This window comes from Choloepus didactylus, chromosome 9 (genome assembly GCF_015220235.1).
Source record: "Choloepus didactylus isolate mChoDid1 chromosome 9, mChoDid1.pri, whole genome shotgun sequence".
NCBI classification, from domain to species: Eukaryota; Metazoa; Chordata; class Mammalia; order Pilosa; family Megalonychidae; genus Choloepus; species Choloepus didactylus.
The window spans coordinates 63,662,033-63,686,256 of record NC_051315.1 but is presented as its reverse complement, the minus strand read 5'-3'; the positions used below and the strand labels follow the sequence as shown (position 1 = coordinate 63,686,256).

The 24,224-nt window shown below is 38.0% G+C and overlaps 2 protein-coding genes across 2 annotated transcripts in view; one reads left to right on the top strand and one right to left on the bottom strand.

Moving 5' to 3' along the window:
* Positions 1 to 9,306: 9,306 nt before the first annotated feature.
* The window catches only part of OLA1 (Obg like ATPase 1), a 225,667-nt gene continuing 210,749 nt past the window's right edge, over positions 9,307 to 24,224 (top strand). The window contains 2 exon segments of the mRNA XM_037849184.1: positions 9,307 to 9,455; positions 10,783 to 10,883. Of these exon segments, the coding sequence (XP_037705112.1) occupies positions 10,783 to 10,883 (101 nt within the window). The 5' untranslated portion in view covers positions 9,307 to 9,455.
* Positions 19,342 to 20,488, bottom strand: LOC119544080 (BCL2/adenovirus E1B 19 kDa protein-interacting protein 3-like). The gene has a single exon (XM_037849183.1). The coding sequence runs from the start codon at positions 20,380 to 20,382 to the stop codon at positions 19,843 to 19,845; it is 540 nt and encodes a 179-aa protein (XP_037705111.1). The 5' UTR covers positions 20,383 to 20,488; the 3' UTR covers positions 19,342 to 19,842.

Genomic DNA, 24,224 nt, shown 5'->3' with positions numbered 1-24,224 from the left:
GGGGCCTGCCTCCGGCCTCACTTTCCCAGGCCCGGGGGGCTGCGGAGGGCGCTGTCGCCCGTGCCCACCACCCTCCCCAGGGGCTGATCAGGTCCCCCAGCCCAGGCCCGCCAAGTTGAAGCACGTAATCAGTGTCCCGCAAAGATGAACTATTATGATAAGCTGATGTTAACTTGAGAGGCCATGAGCTTGGTGACATAGGCCCATGCCAGATTCTCCAATTTTCAGTTTGATTGACAGGACTCTTGTGACATATTTGAAAAGTAAACTTCCCTTTCCATGGCTCAATTTTTTCATGTATAAAATAGAGCCAAAATACCTACAAACAAGCACTACTGTTTGGAATAATTTTTACTATAAAGGACTTTATTTTGGAGATGGGTCTTCTAAAGATTAATAATAATGTTATTTTCATATACTCAATCAAATGTTATTAGAAGATGATCAGTTTTCTTCAGTGTTCTCAGTGACCTAGGTTTATTAACTTTATGACATTTTGATCAAATGACTATCAGTGCCACTAGTTTCTTTCAGAATTACCATATCCTGCACAGGATGTTTCCTTGAAAAAATAGTTCAGGAAGTATAGTGGACACTGCTGGTGTACTTTTTTCACAGGGCCCTAATGTTGCTCAGGAATTCTTCTCCGTAACTATACGCCACACAGCCACATGCCTCAGGGTAAGCTCACTTCATCTCCTTTCCAAGGGCTGAATGGTCTAATGGTAATCCAATGTTCTCTGCCACTGTTTGGGTCAGTGGTGGGCATGAGACCCAGTTTTGCCTAGTGAAATGGGAGAAGTCTGCTGGAGGGTCTCTGAGACACATTTCTTTATTTCTAAGAGAGCTATAAGAAGAGATGGCTTCTTCTATTCCTCCTCTGAATATTGTCATTTCTGGATGTGTTGTGTAGAACTCCTACAGCAGTTCTTTGATATTAGCTTCAAGATGAAACTTTAGAAGTCTAGGGAAGACAGGGCAGTGGAAAGAATCTGGATCCTTGAAGATAATGTTGAGCTACTGAATCTGCTCACCCTGAAGTTGTCCCTCTCTGGACTTCCTGTTACATAGGATCAATTTCCATTGAATCAGAATTTCTGTTACTTGTAGTAAAAAGCATCCTAGCTAATACATTAATATTTGCTTTTCTAGATTAGCATATGCTTTTTTTCTATTGTCTCTGGGAAAATAATACGTAAAATTTTAAATATTCCTAAATCTTAATCTATGAATTGTTATAGAGATTACATATATCGCTAGTATTTTCTGGGATGTTAGTTTGACTCTTTAGTCAACATTCTTTCAAACACTGTGTGAGCAATTCCAGAATAGAAAGCAGTTGATTAAACATAGATTTTATTTCATAGGCAACTTTTGGTCAAATTTCAAAGTTTGAAATCATGTTCTATAAAGTAGAAGATTGAAAACTGAAAATCTGCTTCTGTGTTGATGCCTAACTGGTCTAGGTACTGCTGGTAATGCAACAGGGAAAGGGGATAATGGTTTAGTGATTAAGCACTGTCTAGTACATAACATCAGAATTCCTGAAAATAAGAGAAAATTAAGGTGGTTTGTTTTAAACTTTCAAATTGTAATCAAAGTACTTAGGCATCTTTCTATAGATTTTACCAGGTACTTATATAGTTCTGTAATTACTTGTCTGTCGACCCCATGAGATTACAAGCTCCTTGAGGGCAAGGACCATATTTTTCTTGTTCTTGATTGCTTCAAAGCCTAGCGTAATGCCTGGTGTGGAGTAGGTGATTAAGAAAATTATTTCAGATGAACAAAAAAATGTGAAGAATAGAAATTCTAAATATACAGGATTATTTCCTGAAACTGGATATGACAGAAAGATAGAGATAGATATAGATAGATATATCAGATAAACCTGATATAAGTAACAGAAAGCAACACTATTAATAACTCTATTCAGAGTACTTATTTTATTTGCAATCTTCTCTTTCCCCTCTAAAGATACCATCAGGACTCAATTTCCCTTTTAGTGTGGTTTTTACTATTATTTTATTATCCATTACATCTGTAACAGATGTGGATGACTCTGAACAGCTGGTATAGTCAAGTGCTGCAAGCCCACAGGGAACACATCACTGCTCCTTTTCCTCCTTTCCTTCAGACTCTCCCTCTCTCTGGACTCTCTTCCTGCCTCCTGTCCCTTAGTTACCTGTTCAGGATCAGTAAATCTCTGGATTTCCAACGGGAGTATTATTTATTAGGGGATAAATTACTGGCCCCACACTATTCCCTAGATCTTTTGGGACCTTTGGTCAACTCACTAGATCCCTGGGAAGGAAAGAAAAATCCAGAGAGACTAATGATAGCAAAGAGTGAAAACATGGGCTCTAGCTACTTTCTCTCTCATCCTATTGATATTTCCTCAGTACTACCTTATGCTGAGATGATGCAATGGTCTATTTTCATTCCCCATCTGATAGAAATCTTTCACTCAATTTCCATTGTAGTCCATTTCTGAAACTTTCTTCTAGGCTTCACTTAATTACTGGGCCAACAGATAATAAACAAAAGGCCCAAGGGCAAGATTTCCTATACTCAAAATAAATTTATTAGGTTTGGCATTTGTGTTAATTCTTAAAAAGCTTGTGTCTCTCACTGAGTCTTCTTCCACCATGTAGAATTGTAGTCACCCACTAGGGTCTTCTCTGAGAACTGCCTGCCATGTTAGTTGGGATAGGTCACTCATAGGGATATTTCTGCTATGTGATCCTTACTCACCAAATCATGGCTGATTGGATCCCTAGGAGAACTTCCCTCAAACTCAGCCTATCAGTTCCTCTTCCTCATGAATATGAATTTATCCCCAGTGACTGCTAATTGGAAATGGAGTCCTATTATTGAGCAACTGTTAGTAGCAGTTGGCCACTCCTAGCTCACTGAGATCTGTGTGACCTACTTTGTCAATGCACTTTAAAGGTGGTCAAAAGGCAAGTAAGAAAGATGTTACTGCAAATTGAGAAACAGATAATTGACTCAAGGACTTGGTAGTGTGAATTGAAGGGAATGGGTAGATATGAGAGATAATGAGGTTGAAGAAGTAGCTAGACTTGAACCAAAGACAGTGATAAGTTGAAGATGATTCTACTACTCCACAACTGGGGAACCTTTTCAATTAATATTGGAGTGGCTGGATGCTGGGCAGAGAGGGCTCTCTGGGATTCCTCTACCTCTCTCTTTCCATAAGTAGCAGCATGAATGCAACTATAGAACTTTGCCATACTAAAACAGCAGAACTATTCAGGAATTATTTTGTTAGGACTATTCTTGAGAGTTATATTGATGGCAGACACAAAATGTGGGCTCGCTAGTTTCCCTGTTTCATAGCTAGAGTATACTAGACAACTGTTTCATAAATACATGGTTTTGGTGAAAAGGGTACTGGACTGAGAGAATATGAACAATGCATTTTTTAAAAAAATTTTTAACTTTAGTTATAAAAAAATTAAAAAACAAACAACAAAAAACCCCACACATTTCCAACAAAACAAAGCAAAGGATTAAGAAAAACAAATAACATAAAATAACTACATTGCCTCCAATATATTCTTACCATATCCCCCAAAACTTAACAAACCATAACCAAAGGCATATGAAAAACAAATAATCTAAAATAACTATATTGCTTCCAACATGTTCCTACCATACCCCCCAAAAATTAACAAACTGTAATCAAACAAAGGCATAAGAAAAACCAAAAAACCTAAAATAACTACATTGAAGCCAATTTCCCAGTTTTTTTTGAGACATATTTTTTCAAAAAATTAAAAAAAAAAAAATTTAAACAAGACCAAAACAAAGGAATAAGAAAAAACAAATAAGCTAAAATAACTACATTGCTTCCAACATGTTCCTATCCTACCCCAAGAAAGTAGACAGACTATAACCCAACAAAGGAATAAGAAAAACAAATAACCTAAAATAACTACATTTCTGCAAACTTGTTCCTACCATACCCCCCAGAAATTAACAAACCATTGTCATTCCTGAGCATTCCCAGAACATTAAGTTTACCCTCCATAACTTATCTGTTCTTATTAGATTATCATTCTCCCTTCACTATTTGCTATTGCTAGGTCCCCTACATTCTACAGTATAAAACCATTTATTTTACATTTTTCACAGTGTTCACATTAGTGGTAACATACAATATTTCTCTTTTTGAGTCTGGCTTATTTCTCTCAACATTATGTCTTCAAGGTTCATCCATGTTGTCATATGTTTCACGACATCATTCCGTCTTCGTTTTTCTTTTTTAGAATGTTTTTAGCAATTCGAGGCATCTTCCTCTACCATATAAAATTGATAACTGTCTTTTCCAAGTCTGAAAAGTAGGCTGTTGGAATTTTGATAGGAATTGCACTGAATCTGTAGATGAGTTTGGGTAGAATTGACATCTTAATGACATTTAGCCTTCCTATCCATGAACAAGAAATATTTTTCCATCTTTTTAAGTCTCCTATTTCTTTTAGTAAACTTATGTAATTTTTTTTGTATAGGTCTTTTACATCTTTGGTTAAGTTTATTCCTAGGTACTTGATAATCTAATAAGAACAGATAAGTTATGGAGGTTAAACTTACTGACTCATGTGCATTAGTCTTGTATCCTGCTACTTTGCTAAATTTGTTTATTAGCTCAAGTAGCTCTGTTGTGGATTTCTCAGGGTTTTCCAGATATAAGATCATATCATCTGCAAATAATGACAGTTTTAATTCTTCCTTTCCAGTTTGGATGCCTTTTATTTCTTTGTCTTGTTGGATTGCTCTGGCTAGCACTTCTAGCACAATGTTGAATAACAGTGGTGACAGCAGGCATCCTTGTCTCATTCCTGATCTTAGAGAGAAGGCTTTCAGTCTCTCACCATTGAGTAGTATGCTGGCTGTGTGTTTTTTCATATATGCCCTTTATCATATTGAGGAAGTTTTCTTCAATTCCTACCTTTTGAAATGTTTTTATCAAAAAAGTATGCTGAATTTTGTTGAATGCTTTTTCAGCATCTATTGAAATGATCATTTGAAGTTTCCCTTTTGTTAATGTGTTGTATTACATTGATTGATTTTCTTATGTTGAATCATCCTTGAATGCTTGGAATGAACCCCACTTGGTCATGGTGTATGATTTTTTTGATGTGTCTTTGAATTCAATTTGCAAGTATTTTATTGAGAATTTTTGCATCTTTGCTTGTGATTTGTTGGTTGAGGTCTTCCGTTTCTTCTCTGGTCAGTCTAGGTTGTTCATGTGTTTCCAGGAAATTGTCCATTTCCTCTACATTATCTTGTTTGTTGGCATACAGCTGTTCATAGTATCCTCATATTTTTTTAATTTCTTCAGGATCCTCAGTAATGTTGCCTCTCTCATTTATTATTTTATTTGGGTCTTCTCTCTTTTTGATTTTTTCAGTGTAGCTAGGGGCTTGTCAATATTGTTGACCTTCTCAAAGAACCAACTTTTGGTGTTATTTATTCTCTCTATTGTTTTTTTGTTCTCGACATCATTTATTTCTGCTTTAATCCTTGTTATTTCTTTTCTTCTGCTTGGTTTAGGATTAGTTTGCTGTTCATTTTCTAGCTTCTTCAGTTGTTCCATTAGTTCTTTGATTTTAGCTCTTTTTTCCTTTTTACTGTTTACATTTAGTGCTATAAATTTCCCCGTCAATACTACCTTTGCTGCATCCCATAAGTTTTGATATGTTGTGCTCTCATTTTCATTTGTCTCTATATATTTAGCAATTTCTCTTGCTATTTCTTCTTTAACCCACTGATTGTTTAGGAATGTGTTGTTTAACGTCCAGATATTTGTGAATTTTCTAAGTCTCTGATGGTTATTTACTTCTAATTGTATTCTGTTGTGATCAGAGAATGTGCTTTAAATAATTCCAATCTTCTTAAATTTATTGAGGCTTGTTTTATGGCCCAGCATATGATCTACTCTGGAGAAAGTTCCATGAGCACTAGCGAAGAATGTGTAACCTGGTGATTTGGGATGTAATGCTCTATATATGTCTGTTAATTCAAATTCATTTATCAGATTGTTTAGGTTTTCAATTTCCTTATTGTTCCTCTGTCTGGTTGAGCTACCTGTAGGAGAGAGTGATGTACTGAAGTCTCCCACAATTATTGTGGAAACATCTATTGCTTCCTTCAGTTTTGCCAATGTCTGTCTCATGTATTTTGGGGCACCTTGACTGGGTGCATAGACATTTATGATTGTTATTTCCTCTTGTTGAATTGTCCCTTTCATTAGTATAAAGTGACTTTCTTTGTCTCTTATAACATTTTTTGCATTTAAAGTCTATTTTATCTGAGATTAGTATAGCTACTCCTGCTTTCTTTTGGCTGTAGCTTGCATGGAATACTTTTTTTCCCATCCTTTCACTTTCTTTGTGTCCCTGTGTCTGAGTCTTTTGTAAGCAATATATTGATGGTTCATGTTTTTTAATCCATTATGCCAATCTACATCTTTTAATTGGGGAGTTAAATCCATTTACATTCAATGTTATTACTGTGAAGGCATTTCTTCAATCAGCCATCCTATATTTTGGTTTATGTTTGTCAGATATATATTTTTCCCCTCTCACTTTATTTCCTTTAACATACCCTTACTAAATCTTTTTAGTTCTGAACTCTTCTTCATATCTCAGTCTCTCTTCTTTGTTTCTCTGCCAGGGCTCCCTTTAGTATCTCAAGTAGGGCAGGTCTCTTGTTAGCAAATTTTCTCAGCATTTGTTTGTCTGTGAGGATTTTAAGCTCCCCCTCAAATTTGAAGGAGAGCTTTGCTGGATAAAGAATTCTTGGTTGGCAATTTTTCTCTTTCAGAATTTTAAATATGTCATATTATTGCCTTCTTGCCTCCACAGTGGCCGCTGAGTAGTCACTTCTTAGTCTTATGTTAAATTTCCCTTGTATGTGGTGAATTGCTTCTCTGTTGCTTCTTTTAGAACTTGCTCCTTCTCTTCAGCATTTGACAATCTGTTCAGAATATATCTCGGAGTGGGTTAACATGGATTTATTCCATTTGGAGTTCGTTGAGCATCTATGATTTGTGTATTTATGTTGTTTAGGAGGGTTGGGAGCTTCCCCCAACAATTTCTTTGAATACTTCTCCTAGATCTTTACCCTTCTCTTCCCCTTCTAGAACACCACTGATTCTTATATTTGTGTGCTTCATGTTGTCCATCATATCTCTGAGATCCATTTTGATTTTTTCAATTTTTTTCTCCATTCTTTCTTTTGTACTTTCACTTTCCATTCTATATTCTTTGAGTTCACTTATTCTTTCCTCAGCTTCCTCTAATCAAGTATTGTTTGTGTCCAGAATCTTTTAAATTTGATTGACAGTTTCTTTTATTTCCATAAGATCATCTATTTTTTAAAATTTACTCTTGCAAATTATTCTTTATACTCTTCTAGGGTCTTCTTCATGTCCTTTATATCCTGTGCCATGATGTTGTTGTTTGTGATTAGTTCTTTGATTAATTGCTCCAAGTACTGTATCTCCTCTGATTTTTTGATTTGGGTGTTTGGGTTTGGGTTATTCATCTATTCTGGTTTCTTCATATGCTTTAAAATTTTCTGTTGTTTTTGGCCTCTTGGCATTTGCTTATCTTGTTAGGGTTCTTTTTGGCTATGCATGTTTATTTGAACAATTGTGTATAATCTGTCAGATGGCACCAGCAGATGGCACCCCCTCACCCCCGAGCCACCTATTATCCAGAAGCCAGTTCTCTCCAACTTCATCTATGCAGCGAGTGGGGGTCCAGATCTTGTGGGGAACTAATCAGTGCACCAAATTTCCATGTGTAGTTGGTGCAGCCAGCCCTGAACATGGGGGGTGTGTCCTGTCAAGTAGACCCCTCAGAAGCAGCCCCAGATTGCTAATGCGATGGAAACGAAAAACCGCTGAACAGTGCGTATTTATGAATGATAGTAAGAAAAAAATAATACAAAATCCAAACCAAATCAAGATGTCAGTTTCCTTGAGAATTTCCAAATTTACAGAAAAAAATAATTTACCTTAGCATCTGATCTCACAGGGCTAAGAAAAGAACTTAATGCAATTAAAAAAAAAAGTGGCTCAGTTGTTGCTCATAAGGAGTCCCTATTAGAGAAAAAGAATTCTGGCTGAGTGAAAAGGGAACAGGCTTTTCAGTTAGATTAGGGTTTGGAAGTTGGCTTCTGCCATTTACTAGTTGTTTGACTTTGTCCAAATTACTTATCGTTTCTGAGACTGTTTCCTCATCCTTAAAATGGGGATAGCAACAACTCAGATCCTTTCCTTTATTAGCAACTAGTCTCTTGGAAAGAAGCTCATGTTACTTTTTTTTTTTTTTGGTCAGGTATTCATTGCAACAAATAATTCAATGTTGTCTGAGGGCCAGGGCCTGAAAAATAGAATTCTTTCTATAGTGGAGGTCATGCTGTAGTCAAAAGGTTATGGGTGAGATGGGATGAAACCTAATAATGACAACAGCTACTATTTATGAGCCCTTGCTATACGTGCCAAGTACTGTTGCTACAAGCTTTACACACATTATCTCCCCTTATCCTCAGAATGCTCTTGTGAGATGGTTCTTATTTTATCCAAGAAGAAATTGAAGACTAGAGGGGTTAATTCGTCCAGCTAGTGGATGACGGATTCCAGATTGGAACCTGCAGTTTCTCGAATTCCAAAGGCCCTGCTCTTAACTACCAGAGAAGAAGGGGTAAAAATCAGCATTCTGGAATCCAGTACCTGTGTGAGATGTCTGACAAGAAGGTGTGGAAAGATATAGATCATAAGCTTTCCTTTTCTTATCCTTTCTTTTTTCTTTGAGGAAGTTTTTTATAACAGCTTCTTACCAGTCTGCATTGACTCAAGAAATAACTATAGGGAAAAGAAGACGGGCTGGGCCCGGGCAGGCGCCAAAGGGTCGCAGGGGCTGGCCAGTGCTTCGGGCGGGCGTCCAGGGATGACGCGGGCTTTGAGACCCAGCAGGTGAAGTGGAGGCTGCACGTCGGCCAGCGAGCTTGTGCTAGGGAAACGCAGTGCGCGATGTGGGTGAAGCAGAGATCTAGGGCCGAGGAGCCGCAAGTGCCGAAAGGGCAGAGAAGCGGGCCTCCACCAGAGCCCACCTGGCGCCTGGCTCCGGGGTCCCGCAGACTCCGATGCTCCACAACTCCTTCCACTTGGCTCCCGCCTCCCACGGTCGGTCGGTCCAATGGGCGGGGTCGGCCGAGGCGTGGGGCGGGCCCCGCAGTCTGCGCGCAGGTGCTGCTCGGCGCCCGGCCCGCCCGTTCCGTTGCCGCCGCCGCCGCCGTCGTGCGTGCCCCTCTCGGAGGGGCCGGGCCTGCGCTCTCTCCTCCTTCCTCCCCGCCTCCCGCTGCCGGCAGGACCAGTCTCTCGCTGCCTCTGGGACCCTGGGCCGTCGCCCGCCACGAGCACGGTGAGGCCCTCAGGGAAACGGTGGGAACTCTCCCCGCCGCGTCTCCGGTGCCCGGGCCCATTACCCTGAGGCAGGCGCCGGCCCGATCTTGGGTAGCCCGGATGAGGTTAGGGCAGCGGGCGGCGCAGGGTGTGTGGATGAATGAGGCGCTTTCGGACTAGGCCGCTACTGGGGAACGGCCCGCGCTTCACCCGAGCACGCCCTGGGGAGGCCGGGATGGCCAGTGGCCCAGTCCGGAGGGGAAGATTTTGGGTGAGGGCCCGCTTTGGTCGGGCGGCCGGCCACTCCTTGGTAGGGGGCCAGAGGATTGGAGGAGGCTTTGATCTTGCAGTTGTGCTTCGGAGGCCTGGGGTTTGGTCAGGAACAGGTGGGAGTCAAGACCCTGAGAAAGAAGTAGCCGGGCCCTCGGATCAGGGATCAAAGTCTGGAATATCACTTCTTGAGTAGGCTCCCCCCTAGCGTGGCCCAGGGAGGACCAACTGGAGCTGGAAGACTGGGATAGTTTTAGATCCTAGTTTTTAAGGTTAGCAGTCCTCGTGAGTTCAGTTTGCAGTAGTAAAGTTCGGTTGATTCAGAATGGAGGAACTTAGAGCCAGAACCAGCAAGGGACGGAGAAAGTTTCGACTTTTAACAATAAAATGGTTAGTACTTTCCTTTAAGACTAGAAGTAACTGAAGTCTGTGTAGAATCCGGAGGTGGCTTATGAAGACTGAGTGGTACCTACAGTGCTAAAGGTGGAAGGGACTTGGTTGGGAGGACCTAGGGAGTGTTCATCAATGTGAAAAATGGGGGCGAGTGGGGGGAATAGGAAGAACCGCTTCCATATAATAGAGGAATGGTTTGGTAGGAAGTGACTCGGTTGTTGCCGGTTCTGCAATGGGCTTTCTTTGACTCTTACCTATACCCCTGCTTCCCAATGCTTTCATTAGTATGTATAACCATATATCAGGTTTAGAAATGAAGTGTTGTGTGAACAATCTTGGTGGAGGGATTGGTAGCTAACTTTTAAGTTTATCCCTTTTTTAAATGCAGTTTTATTGAGATGTAGTCACACACCATATTAAGTTTATCTTTGATTTCTGGTGCCACATCTTTTTAATCAGTCCTACCAGGACTTCTCAGGAGTGACTGAGAACCATCAGAATCAGATCTATTTATACAACTTTTTTGTTTTTACTTTTGTTAGAAAATAAAGCGATTTAGCTTTGGGTCAATTTTGGATTGATATTTGCAGTATATTTTAGTGGCTCCCCAGTAATATACTTTATGTGATGAAATGTGGTTTTGGTCAATGGGGATAGTAAATATGTTTGTTTTGACATTTCAGATGCCCCCCAAAAAGGGAGGTGATGGAATTAAACCACCCCCAATCATTGGAAGATTTGGAACATCACTGAAAATTGGTATTGTTGGATTGCCAAATGTTGGGTAGGTGAACATTGGGCTTGTCTCATTTTCATCTTGTAAATATTTTGGGTCTTCTTTTAGAAATGGGAACTTATGAGGAAATTTAAATTTAAATTGAAGAAAAAGAGGTTAGGAAACTGGAATTTCTAGGTGTTGCAAAATTAGGTTTTAGTTTAGATGGTTTCCTCAATTCAGAGGAAGAAGTAACGAGAGAGTTAAAATACCAAGTTGAATCAGACCAGCTATTTGTTGATAGACACACAGTATTGAATTTAAGTGGAATTGGGTAGTTTACCATTAATTTCAGTGCTGGCTAGCTGTCAAAGGTTACTCAGAATGGTACTTTAGAAAGCAGTTTTAAAAGCCCGTTATGAATTTGGTTAGATTCTGGGGAAATTGGAGATCAGGTGACTGAATTTCTACTGAAGAAGGTGGTGCCAATTTTGAATTCAATATTGGAAGTTGTTAGGTAAAAGAATATCTGTAGTAAAATGGCTAAATCTGAAACTTGTGAAAGCAAAAATGTGAGTTTTATAATGTTTTAAAAATTAAGGTGAATCATTATTTACAAAAAAAACACTGATAGGAAAATATGTGGGGTTATCACATGCAACATAAACATTCAGTCTGCTTTTTTCATTAATTATCTTTCTATTATAATACCTTTCACTAACCTAAGTGAGCATGGCAGTACAAGCTTAAAATAAAAAATGTTTTAAAAGTCTATTAATGGGTCACAGACCAATGTGGATTTATTAAGGTGACTGAAGATATTTGGGGATGTGGCATTAGGATTTTAGATTGGTGGCAAGTAGGACAACCATGTTCTTCCAAGTGGTCATTGGCACCTTGGTCATAGAAATTCCAGTGAGTGCAGAATGGTATGACCAAGGAAGGCAGTTATAAATTCTTGTAAAACATAAGTGAGTATGGCTGTCCTAATTTTAATCTTTCCTGGAGCTGGAGAGGTTTGCATTTTGAAGGAGTATCCTGCTGTGATATAGGCTGCTTGCAAAGTAAGACTAAATAGAGAGTGGAAATGTAAGCAAAACAATTAATTAAGCAAAGTACTGGAGGGTGCTGTCAATAAACTTGAAGGGAAGATATGATTATGTGTGTTGTGAGTTTTTATTGCACTGGTAAGCAAGACAGTTTTTAGATACCAAGGTACTGCTTTTATCTAGAACCACTCCAGCCAGTACAACTTGACTTTAAATGGGACTACTTACAATGGGCTACCTTAAGTGTTTCCTATATAAGCTTTTTAGTTATAGAGCATGAAAATATCAATGTATGTTACCATAACTTAAAAATATTTGATTATCCAGTGTAAATGTGTGCTGTTTATGCTTTTAAATTAATTCTCCTCTCCCCACTTTTATTGAGATATAGTTTACATGCAACAAAATTTATTCATTTTAAGGGCACAGTTTGATGAGTTATGTTAATTACGTTTGGTTTTAAATGATCTTACACAAATTCTGGCTGCTTTAAATAAGAAAAGGGGTTTTATTGGAAGGATAGGATTGAAGGAGGACCTGAACAATCAGGATGGTGCTGCCAGAGAGGAGTCAACATGTAGCTCAGCCAGGTGAACTCCTGAACCCCTGCATGTTTCTCATCTTCTGCTGTCTATCCTGTGATTCAAATTCCTGGGTAAGAGAGACATTGAACCTATCTACTTCTGGATAGGCCCACAAGAAATAGATTGGGGGAGGGGAGAGCAGTTTTTAAAGGAAGACCTGATGATGAAAAATGAGGGTGTTCAGTACAGAACCCGTTGAAAAATGTCTTGATTTTGAGAGAGCTGGGAGAACAAGAAGGCTTGCTTTTTTGTATGTGTAAGAATGATTACCTAGAAACTTAGAGGCAATATGTATAGTTAATAATAACTGTTACTGAACACTTACTAAATACCAATCACTATTCTGAGCACTTCATATGTATTATCTAATTTAATCAACTGTTTAACATCCCACCCCATGTAGAGTTTAAATTTCATGAGGGCAAGATTTGTTGTTTTATTTATTGTTTTATTTCTAGTGCCCAGACTAGTGTTAGGAATACAGGCACCCAATAATTATTTATGGAAGGAATGAATGGGATGGGTTTTTTCCCCTTTGATGCCATGTGTAGGTAGAATGATAAGGAGGCATGTTTTAATGGCTGCTTTTAATGAAATAGAAAGAATACCAAATCAGGAGTGTGAAGATTTGGTTTCTAATTCTGTTCTGCCTTTTCTTGCCTGAGTGACCTTTTATAAATAAAATTTTTTTGGGCCACAATGTATTATTACCAGTGTGAGGCTTGGAGATTGTTGGGGAAAACTACTTTTTAATGTTCCACACTTCTGTCATGGGACAGCTCTTCTTGTTGCTCTGACTGTATTAATTCAGATTAGATTCAATTGAGAGTGTCAGAAAATCCCAAATAACTGTGGCTTAATGAGAGGAAATTTCTTTTTCATATAAAAATGTGAATTTTTGCAGTCAAAAATTGGAATAGTAGCTCTGCTTTAGGAAGTCACTGGGGACCCAGCTCCTTCCAGCTCCCAGCTCTGTAGTCCTTATGGTGTGGCCCTTATCCCTAGGTCCAAGGTGTCATGTGAATTCTAAGCAGCTGATTATCAGCAAAGGGTTATTTTCCTGTAACCTGCCACACCATACTTTTTTTTTTTTCCTTTAAACTTTTTGTTTTGAAATAATTTAAAACCTACAGGACAGGTGCAAAAATTATAAAATCTCATACGGAGAGCTCCAACATACCCCCATACCCCATCCCATATCCCTAGAGCCACCCATTTTAACATTTTGCTACATTTGCAGTGTGATCCTATCGATCTATCTATCATCTTTCTCTCTTCCTCTCAATCTGTCTCTGTTTTCTGAACATTTGGGAGCAGACTGTATACATCATGCTCTTTGAACACATAATACTTTTGTAATCATACTCTTGGAACACATAATACTTTTGTATACATTTCCTACAAACAAGGATGCTCACTTATCCTTCATTTATCCTTGATAATTTAAGGACAGTAATCAAGTTCAAGAAATTTAACATTGATATAGAGCTTAAAATCTATATTCCAGTTTTTTTTTTTTTTTATCTGTTCCAATAATGTCCTTTTGAGCCTCTTTTTCCCTCCATTCTTACGTCCCATTCAGGATCTTATACTGCATTTAACTGTCATTGTCTCTTTCTCTCTTTTTTTCATAATTTAAAAAAATTTGTTTTATTTTGGTATAGTATACATAACATAAATTTTACTATTTTGAAGTGTTCAACTGAGTGGTGTTAAGTACACTCATGATGTTCTGCAGGCCATAATCACTATCTGGTTCCAGAACTTTTTCATTATCCAATCATTTTTAACCCATGATTTAGCCATTACCATGATAAGGTTTTTTTTTTTTTTTTAAATTTTTAATTCTAGTAACATATATACTATCTAAAATTTCCCCCTTTTAACCACATTCAACTATATAATTCAGTGCTTTTAATTACGTTCACAGTGTGCTACCATCACCACAACCCTTTACCAAAACTTTTCCGTTGTTCCCAATAGAAACTCTACATTTTAAGCCTTAACTCCCTATTCTCTACCCCTACCCTGTCCTCTGGTAACCTATATTCTAGATTCTGACTCTCTGAGTTTGCTTATTCTAATTATTTCATATCAATGAGATCATACAGTATTTGTCCTTTTGTGTCTGGCTTATTTCTCTCAACATGATGTCTTCAGGGTTCATCCATGTTGTTATGTGTATCAGAATTTCATTCCTTTTTATGGCTGAGTAATATTCTGTTGTGTATGTATACCACATTTGGTTTATCCATTCGTTGGTTGTTGGACATTTGGGTTGCTTCCATCTTTTGGCAATTGTGAATAATGCTGTAGTGAACATTGGTGTGCAAATATCTGTTTGTATCCTAGCTTTCAGTTCTTTGGGTATATACCTGGAAGTGGAAGTGGGATTCCCAGGTCATATGGTAATTCTACACTTAACTTTCTTAGGAATTGCCAAACTGACTTCTATAGTTACTGTACCTTTTTGCAGTCCCACTGGCAATGAATGAGTGTTCCTGTTTTTCCACATTGTCTCCAACACTTGTAATTTTTTTTTTTTTTTTAATAGTAGCCATGCTGGTTTGAATCTATTATATATCCCAGAAAAGCCTGTGTTCTTTTAATCCAGTCTTGTGGGGGCAGACCTGTTGTGGGTGGGACCTTTTGATTAGGTTGTTTCCATGGACATGTGATTCCCCCCCCCCCCATTCAAGGTGGGTCTTAACTCCCCTTGCTGGAGTCCTCTATGAGAGGATAAAAGGCAGAGACATTTTGGAGAGAGCTCAGAGAAACTAGGAAAGAAAACACCCGGGAGAAAGCCATTTTTGGAACTAGAACCCAGGAGAGGAAGGACCAGCAGACGTCATCATGTGCCTTCCCATGTGACAAAGGAACCCCAGATGTCATTGGCCTTTCCTCAGAGAAGCTTTAGCAAACCGGAATAGTAGCTATTCTACTGCATGTGAAATGGGATTTTGTGTAATTTTTTTTTTTTTATCTTGTCAAATATTTGACCACCTATTTTTATTGTGATATATAACATACACACAGAAAAATGTATAGCCATATAGGCAAGGGTTAACCAAATGGTTAGAAAGTAAAAAATAGTGTAAACACAACACAGGTAAAATATAGAACACTGATGACCACACTCTCCCCAGACATCCCTTTTGTGTTTCTGATCACAGTACCCTCCTTAGCCCCTAAAAATAACATAACCACTCTCCTAACTTTAACATTAACTAATTCCATGTTTTCTTTATAGTTATACGACCTATCTATGAATCCCTAAAAATTATAGTTCAGATATACCTATTTTGTAACTTAATGAGTGTAATCATACCATATATGTTTCCTGGGTCTTGCTTCATTTATGTTAAAGTATTGTTTATATATAATGAATAAATATTTATAAATACACATGTGCATTTATCAATAATGGATTTATATATAATGAATTTTTATATAATTTGTTTCTATATAATGCACAGGTTTTAAGCGTACTTTTTGATGAGTTTTGATAAATATGCTCATTGGTATAGCCACCACCCCAATAATTGTAGAATATGTCCATTGCTGCAGAAAGTTCCCTTATGTCCATTTCCATTCAATAGCATCTTCTTTCCAAAACAGCCTTTGTGCTAACTTTTATCACCAGAGCTTGATTTTGGCTGTACTAGAATATCATAAAAATGGAATAATAGTGTGTACTCGTTTGTGTCTAGCTTCTTTCTTGAGATTCCTGTGTGTTTGGTGTACCAGTGGCTCATATTATTTTATTGCTCAGTTGTATTCTATGTATGAATATACCACAATTTTTTTATTCATACAGATGTTGGTGGACATTGGGTTGCTTCCAGTGTTTGGCTAATATGATTGAAGCTGCCTTGAACATCCTCGTACAAGTCTTTTGAGGATATGTATTTTCGTTTCTCTTGAGTAAATACCTAAGAGGAATTGCTGGGATATAGGGTAGGTATATATATATATATATCTATATATATATATAATTTTTTTTAATTAGAGAAGTTGTAGGTTTACAGAAAACTCATGCATAAAATGCAGAGTTCCCATATACCACCCTATTATTAACATCTTGCATTAGTGTAGTACCTTTACTACAATTAATGAAAGAACATTTTTATAATTATGTTGTAAACCAAAGTCCATTGTTTAACTATAGGGTTCACTGTGTTGTACCGTCCTTTTTTTTTTTTCCAAAAAAAAAAAAAGAATTATTCTAGTGACATATACAACTAAATTTCCCCTTTTAACCACATTCAAATGTATAATGCAGTGCTGTAAATTATGTTCAGTTTTGTGTTACCATTGCCATCATCCATTATCAGAACTTAATGATAAACCTGATTAGAGACTCTGTACAATTTAAGCATTAACTCCCCATTCCCTACCCCATCCTGTCCCCTGGTAACCTATAATTTAGATTCTGACTGTCTTGAGTTTGCTTGTTCAAATTATTTCATATCAGTGAGATCATATAATATTTACCCATGTCGAGGAAGTTTCCTTCCATTCCTAGTTTTCTAGGTATTTTTATCAAGAAGGGTGCTGGAATTTGTCAGATGCCTTCTTTCCATCATTTGAGATGATTGTGTGTTTTTTTTCCCCTTCATTCTGTTAATGGGGTATATTACATTAATTGATTTTTTTTTTTTTTTTTTTTTTTTTTGTGAGAGCTTTAATGGCACAAAATGTTTATAGCTACAAGTTATACATGTATTGTAAACTGTGTATAATGATACAAAGTGCCAACTAAATAGATGAAGAATGCATAATCGCTTTGGCTCAGTTAATTCCAATAATTTCAACAACTGGTTCATCTAAAACATCACCTGACTGGCTGAGTCAATTTTCATTTTTTAGAATAGTAAGTATTTTTTACTGCAATCAAGGTAACTTGTTGCATTTTCAGTGTGCAAGTCTGTGTATGTTTGCTCTTGATCTTGACACTTTTTACAAATATTTTAAGCCAGTTTTCTTCAAACATAAAAACAATGCCTGCCTTTTGTCTCCAAACTGTAAACAGGTGTAAAGCTTTTAAAACATTAATCTTAAAAAAACAAAACAAAACAAAAAAACCCCAAACAACTCATCTATTAATTGTTGAATTCTCCTTTCCAATCATACAATCTGTTTCTGTTCAACACAAATCTGGGTAGGAACTATAAACATTCAGCCCATTTGTTAGGGCTATCAATAAATACTGCATTTCACCTTTAAGTTTTACTGTGATCATGTGTTCATGTTTTAATTAATATTCCATAAGTTCCCAGATACTTTAGGAAAAAGGACAAAACTAAGTTTATTTTTAATATTGAAAATAAATCATAAATACACTCAAGTTCTGATCATACTATTGATAGAATCACTACTGAGTTTGGAAAGAGGGCAATGGGATGCCTGTAAAAAGCTGCTATTCCTCTAGGTATAATTTTACTTTTCCCTCCCATGACATGCCAATTGTAATACAAAGTAAGGTGTGCTATGTCGTTCTCTCAACTTTATCAGTTTTTTCAATTTTATTCAAGCTTTCAAAATCAGAGAGCATAGCTTTAATTTCTTTCCAAAGAAATTCAAATATGAGCACTTGAAATAAACAGGTTATAGAAGGCAAATCAAGTGTTATCAGGTTTAAGATTAAGATAGAAACAAGGTATAATAAGATATCTAAAATTATTTAGACATCAAATGCTAAAAAGAAAAAAAGAAAAGAAAACCAATTCAGAAAACAATTTTGGATATGCCATCTTTCTTAAAAGATACCCAGCTATATTCTTGAAAAAAGTCAAATTAATTTTTGTTTAATCGGTATGTTATTTTCTGCTATAGCACATCAATTCTATAAAATATGATGTGAGAGAGAAAAGAGTTTCTGCACTTGGCAAACCTGGCTGTCATAGTGTTTTTAATTCAAGTCAACTTGATACACTTTAATGAATACACCGCTAGTTTTAAAATTAGTAATGGTTCCCTAAATATTCAATAGTAATGTCTATAATCAAACAGTAATTATATATACATAAAACATATAGTAGTATCCTTCAGAGTTAGTTATGCTATGTATTCTGAAATCCAACAAAATCTACTTGAAATAACTGGCAATCCTGATACTTTCTAACAATTTGGTCCTAATGCTTCACATTTTAGAAGGAAAAAAGCGTGTCAATGAAGGAAGAAGTTGTTGAGTGCTCTGGAACTTCAAGAGCATAACATAACTGAAAAGACGGTTACATGAGAAAATCAACAGCGCCTGTAGAAACATAGGAATTACCTCAGTAAGACAGTAGAGTAAACATTAATAAGCGAGAGACCAAAAGAAAACAAATGGCATCTTTTCAGAACTTTGTCAACTGTTCCCACAACCCAAATCTGTTTTTCTAAGTTGCACAAGTGCTTGGTGTAACTCTGAAACAATTATCTGCAGTTTAAAAAGCTTCAGATTATAAACGATGCTTCCTAAAACAAGAAGCCTGTATTTACACCACAAATTTGAACTCAGTCCAAAGCCTCCTCTTAGAGAAAATAAAATGAAGAAATAAATTTAAAGAAAATCATGACAAATTCACATGCAGCTAAAAAACATAAAAATCCCAAACACAAAAATTCCAAAAGCAATTTCATGTATTTCTAGGCCTGAGACATTCCTTACCAGAAATAAAGATTCTACACCATAGAAAAGACAGCATTACAACATACTAGTATTAAAATCTGCTGATGATTTTAGTTCTTATTCTATTTCATATCTATCATTTGTACAGCCTGCCTCCTACAAATGAAAAGGCGCTACTAGGAGGCACAGACAGAACGTGGCTCCACAGCTGGTTTAAAATAATATTTTATTGCCCAGGATATTTTTTTTCCTTGTATCTTGTTTTTTGTTTGTTTCTTTGTGTTCTTTTTAAATAACTTTTAAATCAAGCTTAGGGAAGCTTGCTTTTGACTTGACCAAAAACAAAAACAAAGCTTTTGTATCATCCACTAACCTCATCTCATTTTAACAGAGTGATAGTAGTTACCTTGCAAGAGTAAAATTTATACTACGAATGCTGCAGGTCTAGTCTGGTGGTACTAATTGGAGACAATAGCATTGTTGCCAAAATTATAATCTGCTGGTGGCATTTGCAGAAAAGAAGCCCTTGCAAATTTCTAAACAACATTAAACTCTGTTAGGAAATTCTAAAGTGTCTTACAGGCCAAAAAGGGAATGAATGAAGTTAGTAAAATGCCTCAACAGAGTCTGAATAAAATACTGAATTTCAAGAGTTACTGGAACTTGGATATGTAAAAATAGGGCAGTAGATGGGTCATGCTTACAATGGTCTCAAGTTCAAATAAACTAATTTGACAATAACACCACTTCATAGGTCACACGTTTCCAGGGGCTTTCTCTCAGTAGGTGCTGGCAGAAGATGTGCTCAGTCGTTTTCCAATATAGATGCCTAGCCCCAAAGCCAAAACATGAGAAATGAACAGAGATGGAATGAACACCTTAAGAAACTCTGCAGAGAAAATACCCCCTTTCTTCATGGCTCCACTTTTTCTCATGCTTAAAGAAGCAGAACGCTTAGGGTGCCTGAAGTGGAACTCCTTAGGTGGAATGTTTTCAGGTCTACTGGACCAGTCAGAAACCCAGTCTACACTTTTCTTCAAACCCTCGGCTTCTTTCTCTCCTTCTCCAACTTCTTCTTCTGACTGAGAGCTATGGTCCCTGCTGGTGTGCATTTCCACATCAAACATAATCTGTCCATCTTCTTGTGGGGAAGGGCTGTCACAATGAGAACTGCCCCTTGAACTACTCTGTCCCGATTCATGCTGTGCATCCAAAAGAATCTTCTCCATGTCTCCATTGTGGATAGAGGATGAGGAAGGTACATGCTCAAGCCCCCCATTTTTCCCATTGCCATTGTCGTTGCCATTGCTGCTGTTCATTGGGAGCTCCACCCAGGAACCTTGTGAACTTGTCTTTTCTCTCTTCTCTCCCACGAGCTCCTACTTTCTGGGGTTTTCATTAAGCCTTGTTTGTTTGCGGGGAGAAACTAGTGTGCCTAATTGATTTTTTTTAATTTGAACCACCCTTGCATACCTGGAGTAAATCCCACTTGCTTTGTATAATTCTTTTAATGTGTTGTTGGATTTCATTTGCTAGTGTTTTGTTGAGGATTTTTGTATCTATTCATAAAGAGATATTGGTATGTAATTTTCTTTTGTTATTGATTTCTAGCTTCATTCCATTGTGGTCAGAGAAGATGCATTGTATGATTTCAGTATTTTTGAATTTATTGAGCCTTGTTTTGTGACCTAATATATATTCTTCCTGGAGAATGATCCATGTGCACTCGAGAAGAATATGCATTGTTGTTGGGTGAAGTGTTCTATATATGTTTGTTAGGTGTAGTTGGTGTAGAGTGTCATTCAGGTGTCCTATTTCCTTATTCATCTTCTGTATAGATGTTCTATCCCTTAATGAAAGTTGTGTTTTGAAGTCTTCTACTATTAATATAGAACCATCAGTTTCTCTCTTCAAATCTATTAGTATTTGCTCCATATATTTTGGGATTCTGCTGTTAAGTGCATGTATATTTATAGTTGTTACATCTTGTTGAATTGATCCCCTTATCTGTATATAATGACCATTTTTGTCCCTCATAACTATTTTTGACTTAAAGTCTATTTTGTTTGATAAGATATAGCTACATCAGCTCTCTTTTGGTTACTGTTTGCACAGTATATATTTTTCTATGCTTTCACTTTCAGACTACTTTTGTCTTTGAATTTAAGGTGAGTCTCTTGTAGGCAGTGTATAGTTGGGTCTTGCTTTTTTAAATCCATTCTCCCAATCTCTGCCTTTTGACTGGAAAGTTTAATCCATTTACATTACTCACTACTGAGAATGCAGGACTTTCTTCTGCCATTTTGTTATTTAGTCTTTGTAAGTCTTATACCTTTTTTGTCCCTCCATTCTTCTGTTAATGCCTACTTTTGTATTTATTTGATTTTTTTTTTTTTTTTTCGGCATTGTACCATATTCAGTCCCTTCTCGTTCCTATCTGGATATGTTTTTCATATATTTTCCTTGTGGTTACCATGGAGTTAAAATTTAGCATTCTAAATCTATAACAATCATATTTGACTTAATACCAACTTGACTTCAATAGCATGCACATACACTGTACCTATTTCCCTCTGTCTCCCCACTTTTTTTGTACTTGTTACAGAGTATATCTTTTTACATTGTATGTCTGAAAGCATAGATTTATCATTACTTTTCATGTATTTGTATTTTAGCAACCGTAGGAAGTAGGAAGTGGAGTTACATACCAAACAATAATACAATAATACTGGCATTTACAATAACCTAAATAGTTACCTTTACCTGAAATCTTTATTTCTTTTGCTACTTTGAACCACTATCTAGTGACCTGTCCTTTCATTCTGAGGAACTCCCTTTAATGTTACTTCCACTAGCCTCCCGCGGAATAGAGTCGGGTTTTCCTCTTTCTCCTGTGTGATCTCCCTTAGGTTATCATAATTAACTGGCTTGGTGGTACATTTTCTTATGTTTTTTATCAAGCAAATTTTAAAAGGGGATCATTAAGATTTTTCCTCTAATGGAAATTGAGATGTGCTTAACACAAAGGACAAGTCTTTTAGGTCTTTGTCTTGATAGAGAGCTATAAACATCTGTGCATAGGGAATTTTTGACTACTTTTCCTGTCTTTCACAGACTGGAGGATGGTATTGTAATTAAGAGTCCCTTTGGAGAGCTATGCTTTCCCATCTTTTAGCTTATAGACTGTTGGCATTTCCCATTTTCTTTGGAAAAGGAAATAGAGGAGCTTACAGACACAGGTCAGGAACTTTAACCCTGATCTTGCCTGGAAAAATTCCAGGACAATGCTCTTGAGGAGTTGGGGACTCAAACTGCATACTTTCCTGAGAGATATCTGGAGCTATGTTTCTGGGGGTCTTCAAACATAGCTCAGGGACTCTAACCCCACCCTGCCTCTTTATTTGCCCAATGCTTTGGGAACATGGGGAGTGAAGTTGCTGGGCGTCCCTGGGACATTCCTTCCTGCAACATGTCTAGACTACGATCCCAAGGTGGGGGCACTTGCCCCACCTGAGAGAAGTCTAGGACATTGTTCCTGGGAATACCTTTGTCCTCTAAGTTTCCTTTTTCCTGAGGGCTAAAACTTTAGTGAGCATGCTCTAGAAGAAGGGGAGCCTTACATTCGGGCGTGGCAAAGGGTCTCGATAGAGGCTAAACAATTAGGGCCTGAAGGGGAGATACTCCCATTGGTAATAACCTGATTCCCATGGGCATAAACCAGAGGTTACTCTCTGGAATATTAAAGAGAACACCTTGTTTGGTACAGGAATCCTTAGCCCAGAATCCTGTGTTCCAAAAGATGGAATGTCTCAGAAGGCATTGAAAGCCAGACAGAGGAGAAAGAGGGAGATTCTCAAGGAGGCAGGGGAGAGGACCACTGTCAGTAGAAAGGGTCCGGATCCTCAGAGGGAAGGAAAAGAGAGACTATGGGGAAGTCTCAGAGAGCCAGGGAGAGGGAGAGGGAGAAATAGGGAGATTTGATTTGGCTCCCATTGGACTCCTGCTTGACACAGGGAGAAGCCCCAAGTCAGGTCTCAAAGGGTGGTGTCACCCGCTGCTCTGAGCCTCCTTGGATAGATGGGCTCCTGCCACCTCTGAGGAGGGAGCTGGAGGCTCAGAGTGAACTGGGTTTATATCCTGGGGAAGCTGGATCAGAGTCCCTAGATTCCTAGAGACAAAGCCTAGTGAGTGGGGAAATCTCAGAGAGCCAAGGAGGGGAGGGAGAGGGAGGCAGAAACAGAGAGAGAGAGACAGAGAGAGAGAGAGATGGGGACTTAATTGGGTTCTCATGGACTCCTGCTTGACCCCCAGTCAGGTCCCAAAAGGTAGTATCACCCACTGCCCTGAGCCTACTTGGATCTGCATGACATGGAGATGAACTCCTACTACCTTTGAGGAGGCATCTGAGCTCAGAGTGAATTGAGTTTATTTCCTGGGGGAGCTGGATCAGAGCCCCTAGATTCCTAGAGACACAGAGTTGTGTGAGGACATAGTAGAGGATAGCAATGAACCAAGAGAGAAGAAACAGCGAAAGCACATGGCCAGGCCTCCAGGTCAATAGGCACGACCTACCAGTTCAGACGGTTGGAAAGGAGAAATTTACCAGTTCAGATGGTTGGAAAGGAGGTGTCTTCTGGCTGGCTCGCCAAAATATGTTGCCAGATTTTGGCTTCCAGGTTCTTGGCCATGCCGTGAGAAAGAATTTGAGGGCATATCACAGCATAGAATAAGCAGGCAAAAAATTTATTAGGTATGCATGTGAGAGGAACATGTGGACACTCTTGCAAAGATAGAGGTGATAAAGGCGGGAGACCCCTGCAATGTGGGCCATTTGCTTTTATAGATTAGCTTTACTTACTCTCCACCCACCTCCCCTGTTCGGGGCTTTTGCTTTCTTTCCCTTCTCTCCAGGCGATGCCTGGTATAGAGCCTGCATTTGGGTGGGTAGGTTGGCTCTACCCCTCTCCATAGATGACTCACTCAGATGGGGGTCATTTGGCTTCAGGTGATCTCTTTCTCCTTGAGGACTGACTGCTTTGGGGTATTTGCTCTTTGCTCAGCTAAACAACCTCCCTAATTCTAATCCTATTTCAGAAGGGCTGATTCTTGAAGCGCCCTACTCTGCCGTCTTCCCACAATCCTACCATTGTGTCTTTAGTTG

Bases quoted from the DNA above. Each gene is read 5' to 3' on its own strand.
- LOC119544080 (XM_037849183.1), bottom strand. From the start codon at position 20,382: ATGAACAGCAGCAATGGCAACGACAATGGCAATGGGAAAAATGGGGGG.